The sequence below is a fragment of the Protopterus annectens genome, chromosome 4.part0 (assembly GCF_019279795.1).
Source record: "Protopterus annectens isolate FY-2018-M chromosome 4.part0, PAN1.0, whole genome shotgun sequence".
Taxonomy (NCBI): Eukaryota; Metazoa; Chordata; order Ceratodontiformes; family Protopteridae; genus Protopterus; species Protopterus annectens.
In genome coordinates, this window is record NC_056733.1 from 215943418 (window position 1) to 215965682 (window position 22265).

Sequence of the window (22265 nt, forward strand, 5' to 3'; positions counted from 1 at the left end):
TATTAACTCACTCATTAAACTATAAATTATTTCAGTCTTCTGCTGTAACTTGTTCATAGACAGTTATAACAACATTCAGAAAATCATACTGGCAAAATTTAAAATCCCACACGTACAAAAAAGCATTCAGTTAATGGAATGGATTATTGTGACCAGCCATTCCCTTCGGAGTGCTACACATACCTTTCAACTGTCCCATTTTTGCAGAATGCCCCTGACTTTGCTTTAAATGTTCTCCTGTCCCACATAACATTTCTGATTTTTTGGTAAATCACTTATGATTACAGTCAGTATTGTCAGACACTTTTATATTACTTATTGTTCAAAATGCATATTGATGCAAAACTTGTTCTATTTAAGTGAATTAGAATAATTTTTAAAAAGTGCTCCTGACTTCATCCCCCTATAATTACTGTCTTTGTCCAGAATTCTTTACCAAATACGTTGAGATGAATGCTGCTATCCCTAAACATTCAAATCTAAATCATTTCTACTGGTGCTATTTCAACCAGTCACAAACAGGAAGGTACATGTTACCGTATTTACTTGGTACAGTTTTTGTCTTTATCAGTGTTATTTTCCTTGGTGGAGGATGAAAAACTAATGGATTTATTTGCAGTCATAATAGCTCAACATTCAGCATACACACATTTCGTACAGAAGGCTGTGGATTCTATTTCCACACTAGGATTATTTTTCCATAACTGATATTGCAGTGCAGCATGGGGGAGGGTGTTGCACTACTGTGTGTGCCATCCTTCAGATAAGATGCGTGTCATCCTTCAGATGAGACGTCTGCCTGAGTTGGTGATAGCTCAGGTGGACGTAAAAGATCCCACTTCACAGAGTATACAATTGCTCTGGAACAGACTTTCCATCCACATAAAACAAAGTTCGTCCCTGTCCATATTTAAGATCAACTTGGATCTATGGATGGGAAACAGATAATTTATTCCAGGACTACTCCCTGTACTACTACTGACAGAGGCAGCACCTAAATGCTTTATCCCGTGCATGGGTCCCTCAAACTATATGGTATTTTCCCAGTTATTCTCATTAGGGGTAATATATAATTATTAACCGTGGAATAGATAAGACCAATCTCTAACCAACTGGGATAGTTTAATTTGAGGACACAAATAGAAACTGGCTAGGCTTAAAATGGCCAACAAGGGCAGATAACCTAGTACTTACCTATGAACCTATGACAATGGGCACGGAGAATTTGGTCAGTCTGTTTGCAGATCACACAATGGCTGAGGTGGTTGATTAGGAAGCAAACCAAAACTATGGTTAGAGACTGGAAAAGACTGCTAGCTTGTGCATAAAAGAGGTTTGAGGTTCAATCCAGATGCATATAATGTGCAACACTTTGATTAAAAAACTCCAAGGTTGGACTACAAACTTCAAAAGGGTCCTGTTCTCTCAGGGTAAATAATCAAGAAAAAAAAAAATAGAGGATATAGGATAGTAATAACAATATCAATGAATCAATCACCACTGGCAAAGAGACCACAGGATGCATTTTCTTGGAGTGGATTTTAGACAGCAAAATGCTGTTCTAGCATTTCACAGGTCAGCAGTGTCATAAGCAGGAGTACTGTGTATGCCCTCATGGACACCTTAGGTTCATAGGTTTATACTAGGCTATCTGCCCTAAGGCATTTATAAGCCTAGCCCAAATTTTTGTGGCTTACGCCACCCCTTATATGAAAAAATACTGTGCCCATTAGTTTGTTGTGCCTCTGTCCAGCAGTGACACAGAGATGATTCCCGGGGTAAACCTACGATCTCTCAAACACAGGTCTAGATTTCTCTTGAACAGAGTCAGCGAGGTGCTCTGCCTCACATGGACCGGGATTTTATTCCACAGCATAGGGAGTCTCTGAGTGATAAATCTATCCCTCCAGCACGTCCTATTTATATCCGTGCTAAGGTTTAAGTCGCTTGCTCTAGTTGTTTTGGTGGATTTGGATTTTTTGAGGTGGAGCATATCCATTAATTCCGGGTTGGACATGGCCTTGTATGTCAGGCACATGTCACCTCTGAGCAGACGGTATGCGACTGAATAGAGCTGGAGTTTCTTCAATCTGGCAGCATATGACAGATTTTGGAGTCCCTTTATCCTTTTGGTGAGGAACTTTTGGGGTCTCTCCAATTGCTGCAGATGTCGGGTGAGATACATCCCGAATGGGGCATTGTACTCGATCATTGGTCTGATAAGTGAAGAGTACAGGGGAACAATGACCTCACTAGATCTGGATGTGAATCCCTTCATGATCAGGTGGGCAATGTAGAAGGTCTTTCTAACCACTTTAGTAACGTGAGTGTCAAAAGAAAGGCCACTGTCAACCTGGGTCCCCAGGTCCCTGATAACCTCTTCTGTGCTTAGTGGATTGCCACCTATATGGTAGCTTGGGGTTACCCGAAGGGTATGACTATACATTTTTTGGCGTTTAACTTCAGGCCATGGCTCTGGCACCAGCTATCTGTTTCCGTGAGTCCCTTCTGAAGGATATCCGTGTCCGATGCACTTTCCACTATGGCGCCCAGTTTGCAGTCGTCTGCAAACTTTGTCAGCCAAAGTCCTCCCATGTTGGCCTGTACTTCTGAGAAGTAGATGCCAAACAATAGGGGGCCAAGGACCGAGCCCTGTGGGACACCACTTGTGACCGGCTTGGAGTCTGACATAGCGCCAGCAACTCTAACCCTGTGGGTTCTGTCCTTAAGCCAGTTTGCAGCCCATCTTGTGACATATGGGTTTACATTTAAGCTGGTAAGTTTTTCTACAATACCCGAGTGGGGTATTGTGTCGAAGCCGTTGCAAGGTCAAGGTAGGCTGTATGGACTGCCTTTCCCTCATCAATGGCCTTGGTGACTGTTTCGAAGAAGTCGACCAAGTTCAAAAGGCATGATCTTCCCTTGACAAAGCCGAACTGGGTTGGGTCCAATGTCTGCAAGTCCCCTATATCTTTGTTTATGAGCTCCATTATGATCCTCTCCATAGCTTTGCAGACTAGACTTAAGCTTATGGGGCGGTAATTACCAGGGTCCGTAGAGGCGCCGCCTTTGTGGAGTGGGACCACAGTTGCCGTACGCCACTCCTTGGGCACGTATCCTGTGGTAAGGCTGAGATTAAACAGCTGCCTTATGTGCGGGTTTAATTCCTCATTTAGCTCGTGTAGCACACAGCCGGGGACACCATCCGGTCCCATTGATGTTGTGTTTTTAGCTTTAGAGAGAGCAGCTTTCACCTGCACATTTGAGATGTCCGGGAGGCTACACTCGGCTGGGATAGTTATCTCTCCTTTAGGGGGGGAGAGGGGGGTGAAGTTTGCACTGAACCTGTCTGCCAGTATGTTGGCAATGTCTGTGGGTTCAGTGATTTTTGTATCATTTTGGACTAATTCTGAGCATATCTGGGAGTTTACACCCAGGTTCCAAACATAGCCGAAAAAGGCCTTATGATTGTCCTTTGAATCCATGGCAATTTTTCTCTCAAAATTGGCCTTAGTTGATTTTATGAGTGCTCGTATTTTTTTACTAATAATGATCAGGGGTGACTTCCCTTTTATGGATTTTGTTCTATCATGTAATAGCTTTCTCCTCTTATTGTAAAGTTTGTTAATGGCTGGGGTCCACCAGACTGGACGTTTTCCCTTTGTGGAAAGAGTCTTGGTTTTATTTGGGATTGCCTGATCCATGCAGTCCTGGAGGTGTTCATAGAAGGCATTTGGTAAGGGCTTCCAGCTTGGGTTGTGGTTTCCACTGGCTCAGGGGCCTTGAAGGATACCACACCAGTCTTGAGTAGTGTGAAGTTTGCTTTAGAGAAGTTCTTCACTATGGTCTTTTGTTTGGGGTGGGCGGGATGTGGATTTCCAGTGAGATTAGTTTATGATCAGATCTCACCAATGAGGGATATACTTCGGTGTGGAGCATTTTGTCCCCATGTTTGTGACAATGAGATCTAGTATATTTTCTCCTCTCGTGGGAACAGTGACTAGCTGTTCCATGGCATTTGAATTTATGAACTCCAGGAACCGTTGGGCTAGAAAGTTAGGGCTTGAGTAATGTTCCCAGTCTATATTCGGGTAGTTGAAGTAACCCAATATGATGGTGTTTGGAGATACATTTATACCCTCCAGTGTCTTCAGGAAGGCTGTGTGGGGTTCCTGAGTTTGAGAGGGTGGCCTGTAGCATGCTACAATTTGTAGAGCAGTTTTGCCTATGGTTAGTTGCACCTGGATGGTTTCCGAAGCTTCGTGCGTTGCCACCAACCTGGAGGTGTGGGTATCCTTTATGAATATGGATACACCCCCTCCTTTTGTGGTGTGGTCCGGGTTTTGGGGCCGGAACGCATGATATGAGGTAAAACCTAATAATGCCGGGGTGCTCTCAGGAGCCTTGAACCAGGTTTCAGTTACAGCACAGACATCGATGTTCTCCATACTGAGAAGGGCCTCGAGTGGTGCATTTTGAGATTTAGACTTCTGGCATTGAGCAGCATTACCCTCAGTTTCTTCCCATTTTTGTTTTCTAGGGTGGTAGGTTTAGAATTTGAGCCTTGCCTAAAAAAGGCACTATGGGAGTGGCAAGAGCCTTAGCCAATATCCGGAATCCCAGGAGTGACAGGTGCAAGCCGTCCCTTGCGAAGCAGCGTGGCTTGTCAAGCATGTCATCCCAGGCAGACAGACACTGGATCCCCTTTGAATGACACCAGACATTAAGCCAATTGTTAAAGCTGATCATCATGTTTCTATATTGTGGCATCATTCTTGGTGAAGGAAGGATACTGCTCAGGGTTAGGGTCATACCTGCCTGGGCTACATAATCAGAGAGCTCCTCTATGTCTCTTTTCATGTAGTCCAGGGAGGTACGTCTCAGGTCGTTCACACCAGCATGGACAATGACTGTGTCATATTTGTACTTGCCGTGGAGTGACCCGAGTGCTTGTGTTATGTGGCGGATTCTAGCACCAGATAGGCAGCTTACTGTGACCCTCTCCTTGTTCAGCCTGGTGAGTGGGACGTCAGTGTGTCTGACTATGGAGTCACCTATGACAAGTATGTTTGGTGTTGTATTTGGCCTTAAGGGCTGTGACTGCTTTGCACACTGCTTTTGTGGTTTATGTGTTGCTTGTGGGGTGTCTTGAGGTAGCAGTTGTTTGGGTGTCTGCTTTGGAGGCCTCTGCTGTTTAGGTAAATTTTTACTCAGAGCCTCCGAGTATGTCTTTGTGTGTTTATGTGTTTGATTCAGTGGAGTGGTAGCATTATGTGAGGCTGGTTTTGTGGTGTGTGTAGTTGCCTTCTCCTACTGTCTGGTCTTGCCAGTCCTGAGTTGAGAGAGCTCAGCCTCCAGTTTGGCTAAATAGCTGCATCTCTCGCAAGTATTTGTGTTATGTGGGAGGAGGAGAGGGTTGTCTGTGTACATGAGGCAGTTATCACCTATAGGGTGACAAAATGCTAGTAATAGAGAGGGTTCTGAAGTGAGCAATGAAGGTAATAAGTAAAGAAACACTACTCCATGAAAGTCAATGGCATAAATATACTTTAATAATCTCGAGCACTTTTGTTCCTACAAAAACGGAGCAGGTAACAAAGCATCATTTCCTGCTCAATAAATTTAAATTCCTGGCACCAAAAAATAAAGAATTAAAGTAAAACACCTAACACACAATCATATAATGAACCATAATAAAAACTGTTAAAAGATAGATATATATTAGAATATAATACCATCACACCATTAAAATTCACAATAAATTAGCTTTAGCCCTTAAATACAGTTAATGGAACTCTGTCGTTGATACCAGGAGCAACTGTAGCATTTAATAAAAGCTGACAATAAAAGCTCTCTCTCTGTTCTAATAATAGCACCCACTTACCCCCCGCCCCCAGCAGAATGGGTAACTTTTTCCAATACAGCAAAGGAAAACAATCTTTACAAGAATGTATTTAAATAAGGCATATTCTATGTGTGTGTGTGTGTGTGTGTGTGTGTGTGTGTGTGTTGATATATTCTGGTTTTTAAAGGTCCTTCCAGCTTTTCCTACATATAACTTAGTTTTATGGTATTGGGAGACTAATGTGTTTTTTTTTTCTTCCTCATTTTGGACCAAGATACATCTTTATATGAGACATTTGGATGATATTTTCATTATATGGAAAGGGGGAGTGGACTACGCATTGTTGTTTATTGAGTACATTAACAATTCAACTGAATTTTTGCAATTCACTTACTAAATTGATGAAAACTTCATTCATTTTTAGATGTATCATTACTAAGAATATTAATGAAAACAGATATGAGTTGACTATAGAAAGGACACCTTTTTGAACAGTTATTTGTATTATGATAGTCAACAGCCATTATGGCAAAAAAAGAATATAGTAAGGGGTCAACTTATTAGGCTAAGTAGACTTAGAATACGAATTTGAACAAGAAATTGTCAAGTTATGCAACTTATTTTCCTGTCATGGGTACCCCCTTAGCACTGTTGGACAACTTACGCATTTGGGTAAGAAGTCAGAGAGTATTCAGATATGCATCCTTTTTACATCTTGATTCTGGTGTAGTATTAAATAAGACCACTACTAGTGGCGATACCTTGTCTAAAGCCTTGATACCTCAGTACAACAGAGATGTACATTCCTTAAGAAAGATTATTAGTGACCATTGGTGCACTGTTTTTGGTGCATTTGATCTTTTGCAGAAATCATGCAACACTCCTTGGTTTGTTTACAAAAACAACAGAAATCTGAAATTGATTTTTGAGGCATGCCAGAATAGTACTGTTAGTTCCACAAAAAATCTAGGCAGGGTAACTGGAGACTATTATTAGAACAGACTGAGCTTTATTGGAAACTTATATTAAAAGCTACAGTTGCGCCTGGTATAAACAATATGACTTGCGTCAATTGTATTTTAAGGACTAAAGCTAATTTATTGTGAATTTTAATGAAGTGCAATTGTATTACATTCTAATATATATTATTTATCTTTTAACACTTTTTAACATGGTTCTTTATATGGCTGGGTGTTAGGTGTTTACTTTAATTCTTTATTTTTGGGCACCAGGCATTATATTTTTTGAACGGGAAATGATGCTTTGCTACCTCTGATCAAGTTCCGTTTCTTGTAGGAATGAAAGCGCTTGGGATTAGTAAAGTATTTTTATGCTGTTGACTTTCACAGAGTGGTGGTTCTTTACTTTTAGTATTATGCTATTTGTAGATTGGTTCTTTAATAAAGGCTATAAGGAAGGATGGCAAGTAGAAGTCATGGAAAAAATGGAGGAGTTTTGACAAAATTCACTGGAAGGCAGGAGAAGAAGGTGGGCATGTTTTGGCTATGCAGGACTGTGACAGAACAGAACCCAGTATGATGAAAGAGCACCAACTACACATGGAATGAACTACTTTCAATGACAACAGAAGGAAATGGTGGTGGGAGAATGGAACAAGCTACCAGCATAAGTGGTCGTCGGGGGGACAAACTCATTTAAGATAGCACAGGCTGTCTGGAAGGAGAAGAGTAGGGAAATGAGTGCAAAAACTGTAGAACAGCATACCTAGGCCAGACTAAAAGGACAAGGTGCCCCCATCTTGTCATCAGTGTTACATGGCAAGATGCTTTCAAGCAGGCAGAGTAATTTATATGACTACATTCAACTGCATGTTTTGATGTGGGTAATGAATGCAGTGTGGAAATTCAAAATCCATCCATTAGCATATCTAAGGGATAGTAGTAAAAATTAATGTTCAAATGCATTGATCAAATAAGTTACAGACACAGTGAGGTGGAACATGTCTTAAAATGCTTGGTGCTGGCATTAGTTAAGCCTAATTCAAGTAGGGAAATTCTGATTATTTTTTTCTAAATAATCTAAATGAGAAGTTTCTTTAGAAGCACTTGCTAAACTATAGTTTCCTAAATGTTACATTCTGAATAAAATTAAGAACGAAATGTATGCCACTGAATATGGCATTAATTACATTTCAGTAAATTAAGAATTTACATCTGTGGGTGTACTTTTAGATTCGTGTCTGACAGTGATGCTATCAACCCTAAATAAGCTCACTGGGTGGGAGTTTGCTGCTTTATTTTATGCTTGTATAAATATGTTATACCCTTTCCTGAGCCACCCTTAAACATCTGAATATTTTATTTATGTATGAGACTTGATCTGCTTGAGCCACACTGCTGGCTGCCGCTGATTTCCCTTGCCTTCTCTGCAGGACTATGTAGCTTCACCTTCAGATGGTAAGAGTTGATAATCAAGCTGAATGCTTTACAAAACTACCTCATTCTGATGAGTGGTTCTGACCAAAGCAATAATTCAAATGTAGGATGATTATGCAGAATGGTGGTGTTCTGGTCACATTAACAATTATGAAAAAATGATTTTGGTGTCCTAGGTATGTATTCCCACAAGAACTTGAAGTACAGTTGTGTAAGTTGCACTAGATGTTCAAATTCCTCACTGCTGCAGTAGCCTTTCAGCTATATGGATTGGATACAACAACCGTCACGCTTCACAAAGCTTTGTCTTCCTCCTACACCTTCACTCCGACTGCTGACTGGACAGCTCAGAGAAGGGAAATCAGCAGTCAGAATGGATAAAGTTTCCGGACTTCCATGCCAATGCAGACAGAGAAAATTATACTCATCCTAGGAAGTTACTAGGCCATTGGCCCCGAGGCCCTTATAAGCCTAGCCAAGAGTTTAGCCCATGCATAGACAAATCAGCACCAGATGCCCCTGTCCAGCAGGGACATGGGAGGAATCCCAGGGAAGTATTTTCTATTTCCCATCCAGTTATCCAAAAAGGGGTACAGAGATACTCTGCTTGACATGGACAGGGAGTATCTTCCATAGATGGGGGAGTCTCCAGGACACAAATCTGTCCCGCCAGCAAGTCCTATTGATGTCACAAACCAGGTTGAGGCCTCGTGTGTGGGTTACTCGAGTGGAGTTTGACTTGCGGATATGCAGTAGTCCCATCAAGGTGGGGTCCAAGATCACCTTGTATGCCAGAAAGAGGTCACCTCTGATGAGTCTGTATGAAATAGAGTAGACGGATTGGGCTTTTAGCCTATTATCTGTGTATGGTAGATTTTTGAGGCCCTGGATTCGCCTGGTGAGAAACCTCTGTGGTCTCTCCAGCTGCTGCATGTGCTTTGCGAAGTACATGCCAAATTGGGGGGGGGTTGTAACTCAATAATGGGCCTTATAAGGGAAGAATACAGGGATGTTATGACCTCCTTGTCCCTGGATGAGATACCCTTACTTACAAGGTGGGCCATGTAGAAAGCTTTCCCTACAATGGAAACAACATGGTGGTCAAAAGTCAGGCGCCTAATAATCTGGGTGCCCAAATCCCTCACGAATGACTGCGTGCTTAGAATGTTATTAATGTGATAATTTGTGGGGACATCTTTCTCCCCAAAGGGAATGATGATGCATTTTTTTTGTATTCAGCTTGAGGCTATGTTTCTGGCACCAGTCATTTGTTTGGGTGAGACCTTCTTTGAGGATGTTCACATCACTAGGGGAATTGATGACAGCTCCCAACTTGCAGTCATCTGCAAACTTGGTCACCATAGCCCACTGGTTTTGGCCTGTACCTCAGAAAAGTATATCCCAAATAAGAGAGGCCCCAAGACCTAACCCTGAGGTACATCACTCGATACGGGTTTACTGCTTGAGGTGGCTTCCCCAATTTTGACTAAAAGATTACATCTCAAGAACTAACTATATATAAAGTAGGGGGATGGTAGGATAGGAGCAACTACTACAGCAGAAGGATGGTAGGTAGGTGCAGCTACTGCAGCAATGAGGAATTCAAACTTCTATTGTTATGGTACGTACAGCTTACACAATTGTACTATGTTCATCATTCTCACTGCTGCAGTAGCGTTTGAGATATAGGAGTATATATCAAAGCCTATCCAAACTTGGAGGAAGAAAGATAAGGATCCAAGAACCCCCTAGTGAGTATTCCTAGCAAATGTAGTCCTACACTTAGAAAAGGAATCCAGTTTGAAATGCCTTGTGAAAGTATTACAGATGACCGTGTTTCAGCCACTAGAATGCATCTGGAGTCTGCCTCTTTCCAATATGCCATCAAAGATGCCAAAGCTTTAGTACAATGTGCTTTGATACTGCTTAAATCTGATTTACCATGGTGGGTATAACAAAAGGCAGTAGCCAAAGACAACCACCTAGAAGTTGTTGGTTTTGACACTGGTTGTCCCTTATCTGATGCCTTATAAGAAATAAATAGCTGATCAGCACTTTCATAAGAATTTACTCTGTCAAGTAGTAAATGAGCATATCCATGCATGCCCAGAGTATGCAGAATCCTTTCGCCCTGTTTCTTAGGATCTGAATAAAACACAGGGAGATTGATTCACAGTAAATTCTGGAACAACTTGAGCATAAATAAAGGATTTATTCTTAATGAGACTCTATCTCTATGGGAAACCAGATAGGGGTTCACCCACCATGAGAGAGCTTGCAACTCAGATACACTTTTTACAGATGTCAGAGCTATAAGGACAGCAGTCTTTGATGTAATGAGCCTTAAATCCACCTGATGAGCTGGTAGGCGACATAGTTAACTTTTCCAAGACAAAGTTAAGATCCCAGGAAGGAGCCACCGGTTTTCTAGGAAGCGTAAGATGTAAACCTCCATTAAGAAACTGCTTTACTACAAACAGAGAAGGAAAGGAAAGGATCCATGGCCAGACACCCTGAAACGGCTGCCAGATGTATCTTGACAGAGAAGTAAGTTGGGTTACAAGAAAGGAACTCACCCAAATATTTCAGAACAGTGGTACATAATTCCCGACAGGACAATGGTTATTGGCTAGGCACCAATTAAAAATCTTTTCCACTTGCTAATGTAAGATTTTCTAGTAGAAGGTTTTCTTGTTCTTTTAGTACCTGATGCATGTCCTCATGAACAATTTGTAGAGAGGGCTTGAACAATTGGAGACACTCCTAGAATTAACTTCCCTCCCTTCATCACATTTTCTGAAGACCCAAGTAGCAGAATGGCTAAGCAAAACCTCCTTATCTAATACATAATTAAAAATTACAGGCTTTACTTCATCAGAAAACCTCTGGTTAAGTCCCCACACATATCGCCTCAAAAATGTAACAGTAGCAGTGGTCCTAGACACAGTACCTGCAAAATCATACACATTCTATTCTCTGAAGGAAGTGATGCAGAGTATTCCATCAAACTGTACAAAACAGAAAAAAAATTCCACATATGTGCATGCTAATTAAAAATTCAATAAGCTAAGGTGGAAGAATAGAAAATTCTCTTACCAAATCTGTCTAACACCTTGCCCTCACTGTCCACTAGGGAAGGGTTGCCACTGACATAGTCTACTGCCAGCTGCAGAAGAGGTAGATATCTGATCTAAGATGAGAAAATAAAAATGTATTTTGTTTGATGTTCTTTATACAGCCTAGCTGCATTTTTTGAGACTCATGGTTAAAAGTCAGGATTATTACAGGCAGTAGTAAACACACCCTCCAAGGCTAGCAAAATGTGATGGTTGTAGAATGGGGTATTATCCAAAAGTAACATACAACACTTCCTCAGTTTGTGGGGACATCATCTATTCACACAAAAATACCTCATTCATCCTGGAAATAGTCTGAGTGAAAGAAGATTTCTCCAAAGGAGGTGGAGTTGTACAAGTTTTCTCGGTACTTACGTATTATCGCAACCAGATTTTTGCAGTTGCGAAATGTCCGTACTTTAATAGGAACGACTGCATGAAACACTGGAAGATGCGAGTCATACTCCGTTTTGCATTAGCAAAAGTATGAATTAGCTGTAGGAGCAGGAAAAATGCCATAAATCCTTGTTGTTTTGCATGCATTGCAGACACGCACACGAATTGTCAGGGATGCCACCTTAGTGATGAATGCAATGTTTTGAGCGTGAGGAACGAATCCTTCACAGAAGAACACAGACACACAGGAATTAACTGTTTGGTAAAGTAATAGTTTGTCAGAAATGTGTCGACATTCTTGAAAACAAACACTACAATAAGAAACTGCCATAACTAATGATTTTAAAAAGAGAGGGTGGATTATGTTGACAGTAGCTTGCGGGTTCCTTTCTCAAGGAAGAAGTTGGTACTTCTGATTTTGTACTGTTTTGCGATGGTAGTATGTTCGGGAAAATATAATACTACTGAAGTGATTTGTGATTTCATTACTGCCATGACAATTTTCTTTGCTCATTGCATGGTTTTGTCTTTCTATGTGGTTTGGCATTTTTCAACAATTGCAAATTAATATGTTTTTAAGAGTCACAGGGCAAAAATTACACAGTAGTGATTAGCAGATGAATGTATGACCATCAGTTGACAGCATTTGCTGGCACAAAGAATGAAAGTTCAACAGGCAGACTTGCAGGAAGTGACATGGTGCCAGTAGACACCATTAAGAAAGAACAACAGTATGTTTTGCACATTGTAATGACAGCAGTCTGGAAAATAAGCTGTACTGGTAAAGAAAACACATTATATTACATTTTAACAACATTAATGAACATTTCTCATGATCAGGAACCAACCAGTATTACCGTGAAAATCTGGTTGTGATAATACGCAAGTACCGTTTTCTCAGATTCAGGGATAAGGGATAGAGAATTTACAGGAGGGGAAGCAGCAGTTTGACAGATATTCCCCAGTAATTGCTTTACTGACATGGTTCGCAGGAAAGGATTTCTAAGTAACAGGATTAACAGCCTGTAATAACTGTCAGGCTAAGGTAAGAAAATCATCTTTTCCAACCGATACCACTGTCTTCAGATGAACAATGTCTAACCTTTTGTTTTTTCTTCGGAGGTAACAACTTGACAGAAGACATACTCAGAGATGGCAGTTCAGCCATATCAAGAGGTCTGTTTCCCAGGTTCCCCTGAAAAGCATCCCTGAGATAGTCTCCCTGACCCAGAGAAGACTGTATTCCCAAGCCTGCAATGGACACTGTAACAGTCAAAGATGATGTGGATGATCCCAAGTAGATGGTGGCTGAAAGGAGGAGTGGTCTGAGGAACAATGGCTGGCCAATACGGATTCACTCACCAACAGCTGAGGCACTGCCAGGGCCCCGGGTGACAGCTAGAGCTCCTTATTGTGTTGTTTCTTCATTTCAGGTACAACAAAAAAAGTGCCAGCAGGACTGAAGTAAATATCTATACTGCAGAGTCAAGGAAGAGGTCTGAATGTCAGTAATATGTGCTGGAATGAGTCAGTCAGAATGTAAGCTGTTAAGTCAGAGTTCACAAGCATCCCGCAAATACACACACACACACACACACACACACATACACACACACACACACATTTTTGCAAAAGCCTTAAGGATAGTACAAAAAATACTGTAAGAAGATAGGCAGTGCCTCGCAATGTACTCTGATAGAAAAAATAACAGGCAAGTTGTCTGGAGTGGAGAAAAGCACTAACATTAAAAAAACATTTTCAGACCATTAAACACACTTGCCAATCCTTAAATTCACACACAAACATTAAACTTTCATACAACCAGTACACCTTTACCACAAAAACAGTCTAAACAAAAAAAATAAGACCCTAGCTAAAAACAGCAGTCCCTGACTAAGATATTGTGAAAAAATACTTGGTTTCTTAGAACAGAAATACAACTGTTGGTCACCAAATATAATATACAAATATTTTTTTAAAAGGGCATCAATTTTGGTGCATAAAAATTCTCATGCGGGGACTTGTCTTCCAGAAATAAAGATTCATTTCAGACCGCTGCTCCTATAGAACCTCAGATCTGCTTCCTCTTAAGGTGGCAAGAAAGTACTGAAGATTTCTTCACTCTGGTTACTGATTTCCCTTCTCTGGGCTGCTAATCAGCAGTCAGAATGAAGTTGTGGGAGGACACCAGAGCTTTTGTGAAGCTAACTGGTTGTTGTATCCGACACAGGATACAACCCACATTACCAAAAGGCTACTTGAAACTGTGAGGATGATGAACATAGACTGCTGTTAGCAAAGGTTTCATACTTGTAAAAATAAAACTATCCAAAATATGATGGACACTGATTTGTCAAAAAGACTTATCACTCCCTGAGACTCTGCAAATGGTTCACAACTCTTTCTGAACATTTCTACTAATGGTACTTGTTTAATTTACTTGTAAACTGCAATTTTACTTCAGACCTTTGTACATATTGTAAATATTTTTTTTTCTTAAGCTAATACTTTATTCTAGAATGGGTAAACATTGTGTATTTGCTGTTTTGTTTATAAACAATTCAATAAATTATTTGGATAAAAAAGACTAAAGTGGAAATTACTGAATTACAACATAATAACTGTGTGTTTGATGAGTGTGCGACTCAGCAAATGGCAGTAACTTAAATACATATTTTTTCAAGTCTGTGAGTTGTTAAATCAAAAATAAAGGTAAAGGAAACTGTGGGGAAGGCTGTATCTTTCTTTACTATTGACAATTCTACATTATACAACAACCATCCATTAATATTCCAAAACGTGCACGCTGATTGGTCAGTGTGCACGTTGTAAATCAGACTTATACTAATGGAAAAAGGTCCGGTCGTCCAGACTTTTTCCATTAGTATAAGTCTTTTTTTACAGCGATGGAGAACGCAAGATCTCCGTTGCTTTTTAGACACTGTCTCGCTATGTTAAAAGGAGTTTAACATAGCGACACAGCTTTAAAAAAAGTAACGGAGATTTTCCTTTCTCAGTTGCTTTTTTTTAAAGCTGTCTCGTTATGTTAAATGGGTTTAACATAGCGAGACAGTTTTAGAAAAAGCAACAGAGATTCTCCATTGCTTTTTTTAAAGCTGTCTCGCTATGTTAAACTTCTTTAACATAGTGAGACACTTTGTAAAAAGCAACGGAGATCTTGCTTTCTCCGTTGCTTTTTTTAAAGCTGTCTCGCTATGTTAAATGGGTTTAACATAGCGAGACAGCTTTAAAAAAAGCAACGGAAATTCTCCGTTGCTTTTTTTAAAGCTGTCGCGCTATGTTAAACTTCTTTAACATAGCGAAACACTTTGTAAAAAGCAACGGAGATCTTGATTTCTCCGTTGCTTCCACCCACAGCTCTGTACTGCATAAGCATATGCATGCACAGTACATAAAAACTGCCGCAGAATACCAGACAGTTGCGGAAGGGCAGCAAGGAGGCATTATACAATGCCATTATTTAAGAAAAGTAAGTATTTTTTTTTCTTAAATAATGTCACTGTATAATAGCAATAAGCCACTTCTGGGTGTGGGTAATGCTGGATTTACCCATGGTTGTCTTTGTTTGGCCACTCGGGCTTCGCCCTCGTGACCAAACCACACCAACCGTGGGTAAATCCAGCATTACCCAGTTACTGCGATAATCGAACATACCTGAGCAATATGTAATTCACCATACTGCCATTTGCCAACCACACTTTGACATGCTGCATTTGTTGACTTCCAGCTCACTGATACTAATGAGAACAAATCAGATGACAACTGAAAAACCTTAGCCCACCTCAAAATATACAGCAACTTGGAAGAACTGGGGAGCAAGGGAATATTTTTGCCTGCTAAAACAGGACCTGTATTAAAGTTGCAGGTGTTTAAAGGAAAGAAGTATATCACCATACCTCTCAGCTGTCCAAAATATTCTAAAATGCCACTGACATTGTCTCATAATTTTTTCTATCCCTCAAAGTTTTTGATTTTCTGGTAAATCAAGGAGGATTACAGCCAGTCAATAAGCTAGACAGTGTGTCGCACGTCTTATTCAGAAAATGTTGATACAAAATCTGTTTGACTATTAACGTTTTTAGTGAATTACAGTAATATTTACCATTTACCCCCGATTTTAGGCCTCTGTCCCAAATTAATTTTGGCTTTGTCCAGAATTCTTGACCAAAGAAGTTGAGATGTATGTATCACCACCGAAGGGAAATGCAACAGAATAAAACCTGTTAGTGAAGGGATGTTTACATCGTAAGGAACTGGTAAATCAGAATAATTTGAGGATGAGTTTTGCTTATAGATGTCTGTCACAACTACTGAATTCCACAGACAAGCTTACCAGAATAAAAACCTGGAAGTGATTACTGACATTGAAGGGTAACTCTATAGATCAGAAGTTAAAAAAAAAAAAAATCATACACATACATAAATACACAGGTTTGTACAGGTTTATCACACACGCTCAAAATATGCCTACCTACCTGGCAGTTTTAGCCATTTTGGTACTTTGCTGGGGTCTGTCACCTTGGGTTTTGGAGCTTCAGTGCAAGCTTCCTGATCTGATGACTCTTCACCTGCAGATGACATACTGCTTTCTTTGACTACTGTGTCCACTTCAGTTGGGATCAAAGAAGTTGGTTCTGGAGTAGATGGACTGGATGAAGTTGTATCACTTCTGGGCATAAGGCTATCAAAGCAATAAAAACATATCAAAGGAGTAAGAAAACACCTTGCTTTAAGATCACCTCTGTTGCAGTCAACATGTTAAAAGTAGGAATGTCACTTGGTTTCATGAAATGGCATGAGAAAATATTCAACCTTGATGCACATTTACTGATTAATCTGAACTTACAAAATAAGCCAGAACTGAGTACTGTTTGCTGAGCTCTCTAAAGATAAATCCGCACACCCACAAACTATGGCTAGCATATTATAGTAATATAAATATTAATGATGTTACTCAAATCTCCACATGCCCAGTTTAGATATTGGGGAATTTACTAAGAATCCAGTAGTGTCTGTGAAACTGCTGAATAATCATGTGTCTGACCCAGGTGGAAGGGAACACCACCATGTCCCCCCATATTCTAAGTTCCACTAAATAACTATTATACAACGACCCCCCCATTAATATTCCAAAACGTGCACGCTGATTGGTCAGCGTGCACTTTGTAAATCAGACTTATACTAATGGAAAAAGGTCCGGTCGCCCGGACTTTTTCCATTAGTACAAGTCTTTTTTTACAGCAACGGAGAACGCAAGATCTCTGTTGCTGTTTCAACACTGTCTCACTATGTTAAAGGAGTTTAACATAGCGAGACAGCTTTAAAAAAAGTAACAGAGATCTTCCTTTCTCCGTTGCTTTTTTTAAAGCTGTCTCGCTATGTTAAACTCCTTTAACATAGCGAGACACTTTGTAAATAGCAACGGAGATCTTTCTTTCTCCGTTGCTTCCACCCACAGCTCTGATGCAGTGCGAAAGCATAAGCATGCGCAGTACATCAGAACTGCCGCAGAATACCAGACAGGTGCAGAAGGGCAGCAAGGAGGCATTATACAATGCCATTATTTAAGAAAAGTAAGTATTTTTTTCTTAAATGTCATTGTATAATAGCAATAACCCACGCTGGGTGTGGGTAAATGCTGGATTTACCCACGGTTGCCTTTGTTTGGCCACTCGGGCTTCACTCTCATGACCAAACCACACCAACCATGGGTAAATCCAGCATTACCCACACCCAGGCATGGGTTATTGCTATATTAACCGACTGTCCTACTGTTTCCTTTATCACAACATCCTAAAAAAATGTTCATTCTCAGCTACAGCAGCACAAAATAAAATTACAGTGTAATCTTAAACACTCAAAACTGGTTCAGGCTAAATTATGTATCCAGCACAGCCTTTTTGATGTCATGCAAGGATAAACTTCTCATTGCATATGTCAAATAAAGCTTACGGTGAACTTCACTGGTTATGGTGTTACTGCAAGTGCCACACAATTGTGTAATGATTAACTAGACATAATGCATCACAGTCACATATATAGAATGAAGCAATTAACCTCTTCTTTGCCACTAAATGCAGTTGCTCCTCAAGGGTCATTGTTGGGTTCATTGCTGTTTACAACTTCTGCTTACTCACTGCAAAAATGCAAAACTGATCCATTATGATGATGACCTAACCTTTATCCTACCTTATGTGACCATCAACTCAATTCCAAACTATGATCTAGCATCCATACACTACAGCTATGGCTAACTTTGATGCAAGTAAAATAATATCAATGACCATTATACCTACACATCCACATCAAGATGATGCCATCTCCTTTAACTCAGTGGAAACCAATCACTCCTCTAATCAAAATGGTAATTACCTTAATATAACCTCCTTTAACCAAACAACAGAGGAAGTTACCTCAACAAAATTTCCTGGCCGCATGCTGTCAAAAATCAAAATTTGATTAACAAGCTGCTGATGCTATAACTAATCAGAAACTAAGCAGACTCACTGCCAGAAAAGCCAAATCCACCAAGTACCAATTACACTTGTTCTTTAAATCTGCTCACATACTTACTGGGCTACAACCCATCCATCTATATAAACTAACCAAAGCCTGTAACAGAATAACTAGATTTACCTCTGGACAACACAGCAGAAAATACCATTGCAATCTTCATGCAGATTACAATGGCTGTCATTTGTAATCAGACATCCCTCATCCAACTGAAATTTGGCTACAAGCTTCTCTAATTATCAAATTACTCAGCCATATCTAATACTATCACCTGGTAAGAAACATGGATCCACTGTTGACTGGGTAGTTAGCATTCCCAAAACAAAGACTAAACTTTCTGATTCTCAATATCTTGCCTATGTTAGGAAAAATGAATATACTTACTAGAAGATAGATCTGTGTTCTCATTTTTGATAGGTTTGGGATGTGGGATCTGACTGGATTTGACCTTGGCGCTCTCTTCCAGGTCTTTGGAGCGAGACACCGACTCTTCCCTTACTACAAAATTCCCTCCTATTACTAAAAATACCCCAAATCAAGTTTGCTGACTGTTTCAAACCATAGAGAAAAATATCCTGATAAGAATAAAAATTCATATGGAATTAAAAATAACTTATGCCAATCTGGAAAAATGATCTGAGGCAGACAGTGTCTTGGTCGAAGACTGTCCAAGCACCAGAAGTTTGCTGATGGCAATTTGGAAGGTGGGAAGGATGATGAACCACACAAAAGTGAGCCAACACAGACGTATCATTATGGTAAGCGTATAACTTTTGTATCCAATTTTCATATGAGTCAGCATTTGGATAGATTTCCAAGTTGCTATAGTGACCTGGGTGATGTCAAGCAAGTACATTACTGAGAATGGTAAAGAAAAAGGATAAGTGAGCTCTAAATTGCAAATTCAGTTTGTAATGAGATATGAATGTATGAATCATTGATCAAGTTGCTGCTGCAAAAATGTCATCAACAGGTATTCTTTTCATGAATGCTGCAGAGGTAGCGACTGCTCCAGTGGAATGAGCTTTTGGTTTGGAGGGTAGAGACAAACCTAGAGTTTTAAATACAAAAGAAATGCAGTTTGATATCCACTTTTGAAAGTATAACCTTTAACATGTTTCCCAACTTTGATTTGGAGAAGGATACAAATAGTTGATATGATTTTTTTTTAATATATTTGGGACAGTGTAAGTAGAATCTGATCTGTGAACATCTTACATATGCAGCATAATGTTCTCCTTTGTTACAGTAACTGGAGAAAAAAAGACTGGAAAGTCAATGGACTGATTCAAATTTGCTTCAGGTGAGACTTTTGGAAAAAAAGTAGAATTTCTTCTCAATGACACACTGAGGAAAAAAAGAAAAGGTAGCTTGCATGAGAATGCTTGTAATTCAGAAATGTGTTTAGTTGATGTAATGGCAATCAGGAAAACAATTTTCCAAGAAAGATACTTAAGGTTAGCCAATGTTACTGGTTCAAAGGGTTTCTGAGTTAATGACTGATATAAAATTGTAATGTCGCATAGAGAAACTGGGTCTTGAATTGGGGGCCTCAAATACAAAGTTCCTTTAAGAAAAGCTTTAGATATTCGAAGAGAAACAACAGAAGAGTCATGGCCTTCGTGAAAATTAGAAACAGCAGCCATTTGAACTTTAATTGTAGAAAAACTGGAACCTTGTCAAAAATGTTCTGTAAGAAACTCCAATACTGACAGGAGGGGAGGAGAAAAAAGGTGCAGTCCATTTTGATAATGCCCAAAGAGAAAATTTTCTCAATTTACCTTTACAAGTCTTTTTGGTTGATAGCTTCTGAGAAGAAGAAATTATATAAACTACTGGAGAAGACAGTCTAGCATCTCTGGCTCTCATTACAATTGGAGAAACTATGTGATTAGCTTTAAGGCTTGTAGATCCAGTAGGGACATCCTGGACAGGTGACTCAGATCTAGAATGGGATTAAACACCCAGGGCAGGTGCAGTAAATCAGACCAAACGAAGGTCACCCAAACCTATCGGGGCCAGAATGGGGCAATGAGGATTACCTTAGTCTTGCACCTTGCGGATTTCTGTATGAATTTTATCAAGAGAGGTATTGGTGAGGATGCATAAAGGAGGCCCAGGGGCAAAGTGTTTACTACATCATCTCTGTGTGACTATCCCTGTGGAGGGATGAGGGCAAAGTAACAGCTGCACTTGTCATTTATGTATCAGACAAAAAGGTTGCAGCAAGGTTGGCCCCAGCGGCTTAAAATTTCCATTGCCATTGTTTGGTTGAGAGACCACTCATAAGGTAATAGGACAGACCTGCTCAGCTCCTCCACGAGTACATTCGAAGTCCTGTGAATGTGCTTTGCTACCAGAAACAGCTGGGAAGACATCATCCACTGCCAGACTCACATGGCCTCCCGAGAAAGTGAATACGATCGCATTCCCCCTTGTTTGTTGATGTACCATACCAGTGACATTGTCCATTTGGATGGAAATCACACCCCTGGGTAGGAAGTCCTAGAAAGCCTGAAAATGCAGGACTACTCATCTCCAAGATACTGACATGCAGTTTGGCCTCTGGAGGCGACCATATTCCTTGTACACTTTTCTCTCTGAAATGCCACCCATAGAAGGGGAAACATGCTTGGTTATTGTGGCCTGAGGGTTTGGTGAACAGAACAGTCTCCCTTCTGCAATAGAAGGGGAAGATCATCCACCATGTTATATGGTTTCTGCAAACTTGAGTGAGATGGATTCTGGCATGCAGTGGATGAAAACTCTGTCACCACTGGACAAAAAGACTCCACTTTATCAGCAGTAAAAACCAAATGGTGCTGGCAAGAGTTACCTCCAACAACAATGAAATGAACAGTAAGAAACAAAGTAGGAGGTAGAAGCCATGGCTATGTAGAATAACAGCTTTATTAGTAAAAGAGAAGTGCTTTCGTGGCACCAGCCACTTCATCAGACAATCAAACAACAGTAAAAAACAGCATTTATACCAAGCGTATCATTGCCATCAACTACCCAATTAATCCTTAAAACCATATACCTAGTATAAAAAGTTTTATACCTAGTGTGAAAAATTTTAAAAGCTTAAAATTAAAAACAGTTGACAACAGAAACAGCATATCACATCATACAACTTAATACATACAATATTAAAGTATAAAAAAATATAAAAGGTCGAGGGGGGGGGGTACTCCCTACTATTTCTTTAAATCTCTGTTTAAAAGAATGGGTTTAATATTAATTTTGTCATTCAGGCCTACCCCAATGTTAGCTCGTAGCCTTATAATCCATTCTAGTTCCCTAGTTTCTACTCTGTTCCTAACATCTCCACCTCTATTGTTGGTATAAACTTTATCTATTACTAAAAATAAAAATGTGCGTGTCTCAACATGGTCCCTCACATACCTGGCTAAGGCATTTGTTCTATTCCTCTGGTGATATCATATATATGCTCCCTCATCCGGTCTCTCAGCCTTCGTGTTGTCATTCCAATGTCGAAGGCAGGACAGACTGTGCAGTGTGCCAAGTATATAATATTCATGCTGTCACACTTAGCTAACATTCTGAAGGTAAACTCCTTCTTTAGATCTGAATGTACAAATCTACTTCCAGTGTCAATAAAGGTGCAGTAATTACATTTATTACAGGGGAAGGTTCCATATCTGACTGCATTTTCTCTTCTTGTTTCCATGGGTTGTGGTCCACATAATAATCTTTTTATAGATTTTTTTATTCTTAAAAGCAAATCTCGGGGTCTCACCTACCAGCCTTTTAACATTATCATCAACACATAGTATATTCCAGTTTTTTTTATATACTTCCTGTAGAGATCTAATGTTACTCAAGTAGGATACATGTACTCTCATAGGTTTCTGACTAACAGTTCCTCCATCTATGATGGTATCCATATCTGAAAAATATGGCTTACCTGTTCCCTCCCTTGCTTCAGATAGACCCACTAATGACTCTTGTATCTCT

At 40.0% G+C, this 22265-nt stretch overlaps 1 protein-coding gene across 1 annotated transcript in view; it reads right to left on the reverse strand.

The window, feature by feature from the left end:
- Positions 1-22265, reverse strand: part of ASPSCR1 (ASPSCR1 tether for SLC2A4, UBX domain containing) — a 4162292-nt gene that overhangs the window by 306191 nt on the left and 3833836 nt on the right. Inside the window, exon 15 of the mRNA XM_044068220.1 lies at positions 16250-16455. Within this exon, the coding sequence (XP_043924155.1) occupies positions 16250-16455 (206 nt within the window). The remainder of the gene's footprint in view (positions 1-16249; positions 16456-22265) is intronic.